The 12,797-nt window shown below is 41.6% G+C and overlaps 1 protein-coding gene across 1 annotated transcript; it reads left to right on the top strand.

The window, feature by feature from the left end:
• Window positions 1-6: 6 nt before the first annotated feature.
• Window positions 7-11,451, top strand: NUDT6 (nudix (nucleoside diphosphate linked moiety X)-type motif 6; the record flags this gene model as incomplete). The annotated part of the gene is made up of 4 exons (XM_009864575.1): window positions 7-58; window positions 4,825-4,880; window positions 6,929-6,983; window positions 10,840-11,451. Coding segments are annotated over 4 exons (555 nt in total), but the record flags the coding sequence as incomplete, so codon positions are not given.
• Between the last annotated feature and the right edge of the window lie 1,346 nt (window positions 11,452-12,797).

The following is a 12,797-nucleotide window of genomic DNA, read 5'->3' as shown; positions in this document are numbered from 1 at the left end:
CTGGCACAAGGGCCCAGCAGGCTGCCGGGCTACGCCACCCACCAGGTGGGAGTCGCAGGTGAGTTACAAAAGCAGTTGCGCCCACAGAAAACCTTTCCAACCCGCCTTTAGGGCCGGGTTCAGTCGGAAACTGACTGTTCCTCGGCACAGCTGGCACGTGGAAACCAGCTGCTCGCTCGTCACATAACTGTGCCCAAAGTCTCACTCGTGACGGTGCATCCGCAACTTCTTCAGAAAAGGCCAATAAAGAGAGAGGTTTCTCAAAACTACCCCAGTTTGAGAAAACTGTAAATAGTTTGGGGAGAAGAAAACATGGTCCTAAAGCTTGAAAATTTTAACTCGCTGTTTTTAAACACCATTTTGAGAAACGTATCTGGGCTCTCACCTTGCAAGTAAGGGAGGTGGAATTTCAAAGTTGAAGCGGTTTTTTAAACATGAAGAAGTAACTACAAACTTCTGAGGAAAATAATATTTCTCCGTGCACACTCCTTACTGTAGATGCTAAATATATGCATCTGCCTAAACCATGTTCATACTGAGGTCTGTAAGCGGGATGAACTGGATCCAACATGGATTGTTGAGCAGCTAACACTACCGTTAGCCTACATTACAGGGGTCTAAAAGCTGTACCTACAACTCCACAACCCAAACAAGGATATTTCAGAAACAAACATTGGGACACCATACTCGTACCAGTCTAGATCTCCCCCAGCCAGAGCTGGGAAGGAGTTGCTCTAAAAACTGGAAATTTCCAAGAAACTAGGTAAGACAGTTTGCCTACTTTTTTAAACACAATACAAGGTAGAAATACCGTCAACTTGAATTCGGCTTCACCAAATTTGGATGGTTTTGCCCTCTCAGCACCCTTCCATAGATCTGCAATGACCTGTCCCATCACTCAGTTACCTCCTGTAATCTGGAGGCTGGTTTGGACCCCTCCGGTACTGGCAAAGGCCACCTGACACTGAGCTGTTACAGCACAGGGGCCGCAAATCTGTGGCAAGCTTGTTCGTCCTTGGCTTCCAGGGGCCATGTGGGATGTTAATGCTTCACCAAGTGGTGGTAAAACTCTTAAGTAGCAAGTAGAAAAAATCTAGGTAGGAAGGACTCGTAAAAGGTGGATTATTCTATGTAGCAGCAGGTCAAGTGAAAAGTAAAATTAATTCTGGAAAAAACAAATCCTTCAATTAGAAAACAGTGCTGCTGCTAACAGTGTTGGGACTTTTCAGTTCCAAAGCCAGCAGAGGGCAGGGCAGAAGCTGAAGACGGGCTTGGATTTTGTCAATGGACATGTTAGAGCATGTTTTCCTGAGGTATGAAAAATCTCACTGTTAAAATATGTGGCATTAAACTCGAGTAAGATAATGCATTCCCCTAGCAGAAGCACCAGAAGTGTTACTCCTTATGGTTTTAACTTGCATGCTTGAGGAAACATGACTAACAGAAAGGGGATTTTTCTGAAGTAGGTTTTGCATAGCTCAAAGCGCTATTTAAAACAAAGTCACGTAATAGATGTGTTGTGGCCCCGATGATTAGCAGGAAGGACTTGGTATAAAAAAAAATCGTAACTCTTAAAAACTCTCAAGTAAACAGATCTGTGTGTGTGAAGCAATGACTGCAGGTTTTTGTCTTCTGCTCCATGTTCAGTGGGTCTGCAGCACATGCTAAGAACACACTAAGCAATGTGGGTAGCACCTGGCATATGATTATTCCATTATCCTTCTCCTTCAGGAGGGAGACTCTGGGTAGTAGAACAGCTTTATCCTATTTTTTATTTAATTTTACTCAAATATGAAATTATTAAATGTGTGCATTTATAGGGCATGCATGCCAAACGCTAGGCATTTTTATTTCCCAAACAAACAAAAAAAAAGTATTTGCAATAAAGCAAATTTCCTGATGAGAGTCTTGATCTCAAAGCCGTGGCCGGTCTATCACAGCATTCACCCCCTCGAGCATCCTGAAAATACAAAGCGGAGGCGTCGGGGGTGGTTTGTCGGCCTGCAGGAAGGCAGCACAGGGAGAGGAACACAGGTTGAGAGCCCACGGTGCTCAGTAGAGCAGCAGCTGGTTTTCGTCCTGTCCAGGGTTTCCCCTCTCCGGTGACTGCTGCGTGGCCAGGCCTCACTATCATCCGAGCGATGACAAAGGTGTGAATAAGTGAAGCCAGGTTGTATTTTGCCAGACTCGAGCGGAGCCGCCAAGCAAAGAGTAGCAAACGTTACTCATTGGGCTTGGCTGTGATTGTTTAGAAATAGTGGAATATGTGATGTGTCTTCCGACTCAGTTAACTGCATCCGTTCGTAGGCGGCAGGATTTTCCAGGTCTGTAAAAGGGACAGACAAAAGCTTCTGGCACATGAAATGATTAACGTGGGGTTTTGAAAAGTGTTTCCAAAAGCCTCCACCTCCCAGGAGGAAGTGGTCTGCCATCCAGAAAGTGATGTGTTAGTAAATATGCCACGTAACAAGGGCAGAGCAAGAAAAGTTGAGGAAGGAAAGTAAAAGGAGAGGAAGGAAAGTCCAAGTCATTCCCTTCCGCCTCCCATGTAGTATAAGCCTTACAACTTGGCTGGGATTTTCACTGCCACCTACTTTGTAGTTGAAACAAAGTCATTGGAACTGAAGGGAGAGAAGGGTCTCCACACACACATACGCACACGGTTCTGTTACAAAAAGAAACGTGTAAAACGGGCAGTGGCATAAATGTCTGACTGCTCGGGAAGATGGAGTTAGCCAGGTTAGGGCAATCCAAGGAATCCAAAGTGATCTAAAAGCAGTTTCCAAGTTGTTGTACAAAGGAATACCAGTTTCTGGCTGCTGGGGCTCACAACACAACCAGTCCTGTGCGCTCCTTTGTGACGCCAAACATCTTCTCATACATGTTTACATCAGTCCTAAATAAAGCAGGTAGAGTGAAAATATTTTTCCTCGTCGTTACTCATTGTCTGGAGTCATCTAAGGGATTTATTTTTTTTTTTTTACCTATTTCCTAAAAGAGAACATTCAGAACACAGCAGTGTTATAACTTGGTTAGGTTACAAGTGTAAACCTTTCTATAAAGTCATCCTGGCACTGGATGGTCTAAAAAGCTCCAGGTACCGCAGCTGCAGCAGGAGGGAGAGTTTTTAAAAGCAGAGCCCTGTGCCTGCCGCCCGGCTCCCAGCTCGCTGGCGCTCACCAGGCATGGCCCTGCAACCTTGGGCAGAGGGACTCCTGAGTTACGCTTGAGAAAGCAGGACCAGACAGCAAATCCAGGAAAGAGTTTTTCCTTCCTTTGTGCTTTGGATTTAGGTATCATCTAGCAGAGATTCTGGGCATCTTGCAGAGTATTTCACTGCCAAAAATCATGTTCACAGGCACTGAATTTGGGGAATGGAGGAGAAAAAAAACATTCTGATTGAAACTGCAGCTTCCTGTCTTGCAGGAGTCCTCCCTGGTCTCAGCAAACTATTTGGCTGAAGAATGGCTTTTCTAGAAAATAATCCTTGTAATCACAGCGTGCATCAACGTTGCTCCTGCTCTCCTTTCGTTCCGTCTTTTAACCAGTACAGTATTTGAACCTGGACACTGCTGAATATTTCCAGGGGGGATGAAATCATAAAGTCAGAAGCCACGGGGAGGCAGACCCATGACTAGCCTCTCAAAGCATGTCCTTTGACATATTGTGAAGGAAGATGCGTATTTCATCTTTTAAATATTCCTCCTACACATAAGTCTGCCATGTATTATTAAAAATCAGGATGTTTTGAGCTGGACACTCATTCCTTAATAACTCCCTTCTGTGGAAATACTTTCCCATAGCATTTTAAATGCATATATCATCACAGATCTGTCCGTATACTCTTCCTCCGTCTCTAAAACGACGTAAGTAGTTTCTTTTATTGTTAACTACTAATTTGAAACCCATGCATGACTGATGTGGGAAAGAACCTGGTCAGCTGCACCACAGTCCTCATTCTGCTCACCGCAGCACACTTGAGAAATCTGAGAAAAATACCTCTTTTAAAGGGAACACATTTTTAAAATATGAGCAACAAGCGTGACACGATGATTAAACATGAAAACACTCGGGTTTTTAAAAGCAGGAAAACCTGTAATCTGCTGGGGAAAGTTATGGGCTGAGCATGAGGACACAAGGAAAAGCTGAACTTCCCAGTCATACATCCTGACTTTTTTTTTTTTTTAATCAAGTGAAAGTGTCACTCTTCCACTTGGAAGGAATGGTTTTTGATTAACAAGTTGACAACTGCACAGTTCCTACCATGAGCTGTTAGCCGAGCAGTGCAGTACAAGCTCAAACACAGTCGACTGGTTGAACACTGTCAGTACAGTCAGCCCACTGAGTATTACACCTCAGGTATTATTAACCAGAAAACGCTCGAATTTTTACTACGGCAGGAGAAAAGTACTTGCCATCACAGTTACCCAGCTGTGAGCAAGATCACAGGCGAGTCTCTGCTGAAGCAAGCAGCTTCATTAGATGATTTGGATCCATCTCAACCTTGCATTCTTTAGTTCTCATAACATAAACATGAGCGAATTATTCTTTTAATTTCTTGCCTAATCTAGAATTTAAATGTGGGAAGTATTCATCTCAGTACTGATAACTTTGATTTTTTTTTTCTACAGGATACTTGACCTTTTTTAGTATTAACAGCATTGCACCAACAAACCACTTTTTGCTATTGATTCATACAAATATTGCTAATTGCAAACTGAGTATCATTAGAGGTTTATCATGCTTTATCAAAACATGTTAAAATATGGCTGTTAAAGCTGAATGTATCTGTCTTAATCTCAATCAGTGTTTTCTCTCTACTAGGTGCCGTTCTAGATGAAAGCACTGGAAAGGTGTTGGTCGTACAAGACAGAAATAAGGTAAATTCATTATAGGATTATAAAATAGGTAAATTCATTCAGACAAGCCTGTTCTGTAGGATAAAACAAAAATACTTTTTTCCTAGTTCAAAATAGTGACAGTTAAAAGTTACACCCTTTTACAAGTGTCTTGGAACACATTTAGCAAGACATTGCTATATTGTATTTGAAGGGGGAAAAAAACAAAAAAGCTTTGCATATCAGCAGCGTTGTTGTTAATTTTTAACTGATGATTCAGGCAGCAGAGCTAAGTCCAGCACACAACACACATCGACTCCAAAAGTGGTTCCAGTTCTAGAGGATCTCCAGGAACAGAATGGCACCTTTATTTTTCTTTATATGCACAGAAATGATAAAACAGCATGCTTACCTTTTAATAAATACCTTAAGCAAGTCTTAAATCTTCAAAATAGGAACTGCACATCCTGCATATTCAGAAGGAAATAGCCGTTTCCTAGGCCCAGAAGGCTTAAGGTTCAACTTCCTCACCCCGTGGTTGTGTTAAAACTCTCCCACAGCCGTTTCAGGTGCAGATCTCTCTGTCGAAGATTCCTCTGTTCAGGTTCTGGGTCCAATCTCACGCTCTCCCGGCATCGCCTCCTTGGCCTCTGGCCCCAGAACACAAAGACGAGGCCAGCCCCGCTCTTCTCTCCACCTTGTTCCAAAAAGCGGGATGGAGATATTCCAGCTTGACTGGTTCAGCTTACCTTTCCAGAATAAAGCTGACTGCACAGTGAGGAAGCTGAAAGGGAAAAAGTGGTTGCTCCTGACCCCCCCTCTTTACAGCTCTCTTTTATTGACTGGATAAAATTAAATATAAAAACTGAAATGAATATCCGTTTATTACGCTGTGAGCAAATAAAGTATCTCAGGGCAAGCAAATCAGCTCAGATTGACAAGTTCCCCAGTGTCAATTCCACCACTCCTCTCCTCCTTTCCCCACAAAATGAACGATTTCCATGAAATTGTGACTTTTTACACAAATGATGTCCTGAAAGCTTAAATAAAATATTTAAATAGGTAATGAAATTTTAAGAGCTGTTTGGGTTTAATCATGAAAGGACAATTCCACAGCACACAAAGAAAGATTTCCAGGAACTGAAAGCAAAGCTGAAAGACAGTGACAAATATATGTATTTTCCATCTGCACTGTTTTTAAATTCCCATCCAAACCCTTTAAGAGTGCCCAGAAAAAAAGCACTGGAAAGCACACAACTTCCCTCTCTATGCTGCATGTACAAGAAAAGCTACCTTTTTTTCTTCTGCCAGGGCACCTTTTTCCTGCATTAATTTCTACTTGAAAGTCAGCTTCTTATGTAAACTTTTACTAAGGGAAGAAATAAAAAAATAGTGCGTAGATGTAAATGTAAAGCCTAGAAATCTTTGTGCATTTGCAAGAGGCGTAGGAACTGGGCCTCATTTACCAGTGTCAGTAACAGCACCAAGTCTGCACTTCGCTTTGCCGGTTTAAGTACTGAACTTTATTGCAATTCAATAAATGCTTCTTATATATAAATCACACATAAGGCCTCAGTTTTTGTATTCCATGAAAACAAACAAGGAGTTACGCTTAACGGTTATTACAGACACACAAAGTCATCTCAAAGCCAGTGCAGTATAGAACAGTACTACAATCATAGTATCTGTTTGTGAGATTAAATATATATACTTTTTTTTAAAAAAAGCCGAAACCATGAAAGTGGAATACATTAGTGATTAAATATGATTATATAGTCTATAGCAGCCTTTTTTTGTAATATGAACTACTCTAGTAATCTAGCAGCAACATGGTCTTATGACTGTAGACAGTTTGTATTTGCAATCAGTAGACGTTTTGTTCCATTATTTCATATAGACTGTAGATACCTCTGATCATCACACTAGCAAGAACAAAACAAGTTCCTGCTTAAAGCCTTACTGATGTTTGTAAGAGTCATTCCAACACTGCAACTTGAATAAAAAAACCCTCACTTGTTAATTGTCTCCTTCATATTAGAGAGTAAAACACAGGCTGCATACTTCATTAATATTGTTTTCTTCCGATACAGACTACCAACGCGTGGAAATTTCCAGGAGGTCTGTCTAACCCAGGAGAAGACATTGGTAAGTCCTAGAATAACAGCTCAGAAGGCAATAGAATTATAAAGACGTTAACGTTACTGAAATACATCTTGACCCACAGCCCTCCTATGGCTAATCACTTCTTGAGTTAATGGTGAACAGAGGAGGAGGAACTTGGTCCTTTCACCTTAATGATAACACTGTACTCAGGGCAGAGAAGTTCTGTATTTAAAACACTGATGCTTCTACAGTTTCTCTTCTGCTTCAAGACAGCTTACTTTTCGTAGGCTTCTTGGGTACGCTGTAATATGAGCCAAAAGCGCAGGGGATTAAGGTAATCAGTGCAGAACCCAAATGAAGCCAAAACAGCAAGCTCAGGGCTCGCAATGGAATCCAGGGCAGTGAGCGAAATGATGTACTGAGCAAAACTTTCCAACTCGCCATTTTTCTGTGCAGAAGAGAAACAAATACGCTTGCTTCCTTCCTTCTACCCTTGTTCTCTCAATTTGTTTAGACTAAGAGCTCTCTGGCACAGACACCAAGAGTTTCAGTGCAGCGCCTCGGTCTTCTGGGCACCTACTTTCAACCAGAGGCATGAGGCACTTGTGTATTAAAAAACAATGCTGGTGTGAGAAAGCCTGTCATTTCTATCCAGCAGAGCCCAGGTGATGAGCAACACTGCTGCCGTGTTCAGAGGTAGACAAACAAGGGTGTTTATGAAGAGAGAGAAAATTGTGCTGCTTCTCCTTCTGCCCCTTAAAATTATGATCCATAGGTGGGCTGAGTTGTAAGTTACTGCAGTTGTTAGGTGGGTCTTGTTTTCAGAAGTTACATTTCCTCATGGTCATTTAGCCCCACATCAGTATTCAGACAGGAATATATTCTCCCAATAACTCAGGGATGCAGAACTCAAAAACGCTGCCCAGAGCAATGCAGCAGCTCTACCAAACTGGTACCAAGCCCACATTTCCTGACTGTTTCACACCTTAGAAATATCTATTATTTCTATTTTCCTACAACAATGTCTGGAGAGCTTGTATTCTAGCTCATTATTTCAATGCATGGAGGAAGTTTCTAGTTAGTGAGATGTGGCCAAGCTGTAGTTGTCGTAACTCATGAGTCACGTTTTAAAGTCCTTTGTCAGGCACAGCAATAGAAATGAAAATTACTTGCTTGACAATGTACATACATGTAACGCAGCGAAACAGATTCATGTTTTCAGAAGAATCCCAAACACTGTGTCTGTTGTCTGGCCAGGCTCCTTTTCAGTTCTAGTGCCAGAGCACGTCTTCAGGCTGGGGGACACCAGAGGGACTTGTGTTCTGAGGGAAAAGGACTGCCAGCACTGGCAACAGCCTCCCCATGGGAGTACTGCTACTGAGTTAAGGCAGGGGCTGTCCCTTAAATAGCAGGTGGGATGATAAGTGTACCTGTTGAGAAACACCTCAGAGGAAGCAAGTCTCATCCAGCTCCCCTCCTGCCACTGCTAAACTATATAATAATAAAAATTATGATTCTCTGCATTACATCATAACATTACAAGAAGGTATAAAGTAGTGAAGCATAAATACAGAGCTTCATTTTGCTTTTTTTATCCTTACATCAAACCTTATCAACTCAAACTTGCTCAAGGGACTAAATTTTTAATTACAGTTACAAACTGCAATTCCAATGCTTGACGATGCTGTGATTATATGAAGTTTCAAAATCTACAGCTGCCTACTTTAACGAGTACAAACTGACTAGAGCAAGTAATCTGAATAGTTTCATAATGCAGATTAAGCAAAGTGCACACATTTTTGTATTGGAATATTTCTGAAACTCAAGTCCTAGTATTTCTTCTAGTTTAACTGTCATTATATATTTTATATATATATACATAAACACACATTTAAATAAAGGGAAACAGAAGAAGGTACTTGAAAAGCAAAGCCCAAAACTTAAATGAAATCCCTCATTATTTCATTGTCTTACCTGTAGCCTGCCTCAGCATTCCTCATCTCAGTCGTTTACCTTCTTTTGCCAGTTCTGCATATAACAAAACCACTGAATAATAAAGCCACTTGCCACAAGGAGTTTGGCACAACCACTCTTTTAAACCAAAGGACCAGAGGGGCCTCTCTGAGCAACATTAAAATACAATCTCTCCAAAGGTCAGTCATAGTATATAAAGTATCCTTCCCCACATGCAGTAGCCTTTTAACTCATTAATAGTGTAATAAAGTAACAAGCAGAAATGTTATGCAGGCACAATGCACTAATGGGTCTCCAAACCCACAAAGACCTACATATATAATTGGTGTAAATGTTGCGCAGCTTGTTCCACTGCAAGAGGGAAGGAGAGCTGAGGGCAGAAGTACATGCAGAATCAGAGCCACTGACACAGCCTGATAAATCATTCTGTCTCTATGTTTAGACATTGCTAGCAGCTGTGTGTCCAAATTATTTCCAGTATTGGAAACTACCTCTGAAACACCCTCTGACACATTAAGATGCAGGCTTCCATACGAAGGCAAATCTCCGCATTGCTTTTGGAAGCGAGCCAACACACTCACTTCTTACTGAAAATGAACTGGCGGAAGCAGGTGACATTGCAAACCAGCTCTATGCATTCACTACTCGTAAATACAAGACAACTAGACATTTACATAGATTTGGCAAAGGCTGGTATTTTACCTACATGCAGTTACCCCAAGCAACAGGGTAATTGCAGGTAGGTAAAATGCAACTGCAGACTTCATGGAAAGAAATGGAATAACAAAAATCTCACTGAGCTCTTCAATTTAAGATATTATTCAAGAGAAAAAAATCATCTTCGCTTTTGAAGAGTACTGGCCAGGTGGGTAAGTCTCTGGCTGTAAATGCAGTACACAGACCCCCACTAGACTCTTGAAGTTAGGGCTACTTTAGTAATGAGGAATGTTAACCCTTACATCGCTTCGGCTGATGTACACAAAACATACACATGCTGTGTGTCTTCTGCAACAACAGGCTACGTGCTGTACTAGTATTATGGCCTATTTGAAATGTCCCTAGATACTTAAGATAGATCTTGAAAAGGACTTAGTGCCAACTTTCACTTTCTTCAAACAATAGTTTTATCCCTTTGGTTACACCCTGTGGTGAAACGCACTGAAACAGATTTGTCATCTGGCACATGTACAGCCGCACAGGGTCCAAATGTGAAACTGGACAGAGAGGGGATAAGATTCAAAGGACTGAAAAGAATGTGCAATGTTGTCTTGGGCAGCCTGTAGAAGAGAAGACTCCAGGGGGACCTTGTAACTGCCTTCCAATACCTGAAAGGAACCTACAGGAAGGCTGGAGAGGGACTTCTCACACGAGTGTCCAGCGATAAGGCAAGGGGAAATGTATTTAAACTGAAAGAGAATAAGTTTAGACTGGATCTTAGGAAGAAATTTGTCAGTATGAGGCTGGCAAGACTCTGCAACAGATTGCCCAGAGAGGCTGAGGCTGCCCCCTCCCTGGAGATCTTCAAGGCCAGGTTGGATGACGCCTTGAGCAACCTCATCTAGTTAAACATATCCCTTCCCATGGCAGGGAGGTTGGATTAGATGATCTTTGAGGTCCTTTCCTAAGACATTCTGTGACGAAGAGCTCAGTGGAGCCAGCAACCATCAGAATGTCTGTTTCGAAATCACACTCTGTAGAGTAATATCAAAAGTTTCTTCTTGCATTGTTTTGGACGATATACACAAGAAAGGCACACAGCAATTAGCTTATGCTCGTGTGGATGGAAACAAAGAGTCTTACGTTTTGAAAAGCTTTCAAAGCAGAAGAGGGAACACTTTGAGTTAGAGATTTCCCATGATCAAAAGGTTTTAAAGAGCATTAAGTTACTCCTGTCTGTACGGTAAGGATTGCTCTTTTCACCTAGGAGACACAGCAGTTCGAGAGGTTTTTGAGGAGACTGGCATCAAGTCCGAGTTCAAGTCCATCCTAAGCGTAAGACAGCAGCATCACCACCCCGGAGCCTTTGGGAAATCAGACATGTACATCATCTGTCGCCTGGAGCCCTCCTCCTTCAACATCAGCTTCTGCCAGCAGGAGTGCCTGAGGTGCGAGTGGATGGACCTTGATGAGCTTGCTAGGACGAAACACGCCACCCCTATCACCAGCAACGTAGCTAAACTCTTACTGTACGGGTACCGGGAAGGCTTTGATAAGATTGACATAACCATGAGGGAGTTTCCTGCTGTCTACACAGGCCTGTTCTACAAACTATACCACAGGGAGCTGCCCGAGTCCTACAGAAACATTACACGATAGCAACACGTTTCACATTTCATTCTATTAATAATTTAGAGTTCTTACGGTAGTGTTACATAGACCATATTAATATTATCCACGGACTTCTTTTTAGGTAATTATTAGAAAGTAATTATTTATTCTCTAATAAGCTATAGAGATATAAATTATTTTAAAAGATAAATACTGCTAGAAGTGTGCATCAGATCTGTCTTCCTTTACTCTTTAAAGCAAACGTAAGGTAAATAAAATAGCTCTATGTAGAGATCTGGCAAACATTTTACCTCCACACACACTGGCACAATAGGTTTAAAGAGCAATATAAAGATGGCGTGAAACATTCATGTTTTAATCTGGCATCTGCAAAAATAGTTAGTATCAGCAAATAGTTGCTTATATTTTTGCTGCTTCGGAGAGGAGCGGGAACCTCGAAGTCTTTAGTGTAGTGTGGCACATGTGCTTGGAATCCGCCATGGGAATCAGCTTTTAGCAGACATGGGAAGAAAAAGGATAGCTTTCTGTCCGGGTCCAGTTTTTGGTCCAGGTTTGTACTGTCCAGTTCTTTTCAGTGCCACGTACCAATCAGAGTATTTCCGTGATCGGTAAGTGTTATAGTTATTAGATTCCAAACGCTCAAAAAAGAAACATTCGTCTGTTGCGCATTTCTAAAAGGGAAATAGAAGAGAATTATTGATATTCCATCAAAGCAGTTCTTCAGATTCACGAGACTACCTTACCAAGAATGTAAGGTAGCAGTACATTTGATTTTAAGAAATTCACATTAAATGTTTCACATTTGAAGAAAAATCCAGTTATTGTGAAAACGTTGTTAAAAACACCTACAAGAAGAGTTGTTAACAATGGTTCATTTATTGTCTTTTAACACAGACCATGGTGTCTTCACTATGTAATTCTCGGTTCTGATCTGAAATTCAAACAATTAAATTAAAGCAGGCATTATATGTTCCAAGACTTGAACCCACAAATTGTCCTGGATTGCTGTTACTGCCTAGGGGATGTAGAACCTGGCTAATTTCACTGTGACTAGTATTTATAGCTGTTCGTTGTCAACTGAGAACAGGAAAGTTTATTCACTGAAATCCACCACCATCAAGAAACCACAAGGCTCCTCTGTATTGAAAACGCAGGAGGACGTACAAACAGCTTCAAGATCTCATTCTACAGGAACAGGATCGCTCTCGGTGTCAACTGCATTTGTCCCACTGCACGTTCACCACCACAGAACCCCTGTCAGTGGACAGCACAGCTCTCGTAGCACTCACAGGGACAAACCTGCCTGCAGAACCTGCGCTTTAAGCAAGAGAAAATTTTTTCTCAAATACAAAGATGGCAGAAGTTCAACCCCGCAGGCACTTACTGGAGAGGGGGGGTACTTGGTTTTCATACAAACCCGCTGTCAGTCCATCAATTCAGTCAGATTCATCTACCCAGAAAATTTTGGCAATGCCGGAGGAGGAGAAAAGTTAGTTATTATTAAAAAGAAAGCATGTAAAATCTTGGAGAGGAGACAGAAAATGTCAAGCAATAGCCTAAACGAGCAAGCTACTCTTTGTGTCAATCTTGTGC

This window comes from Apaloderma vittatum, unplaced genomic scaffold (genome assembly GCF_000703405.1).
Source record: "Apaloderma vittatum isolate BGI_N311 unplaced genomic scaffold, ASM70340v1 scaffold17902, whole genome shotgun sequence".
In the NCBI taxonomy this organism is placed as follows: Eukaryota; Metazoa; Chordata; class Aves; order Trogoniformes; family Trogonidae; genus Apaloderma; species Apaloderma vittatum.
Note: the sequence above shows the minus strand (reverse complement) of the source record. Positions and strands in the feature narration are given on the sequence as shown.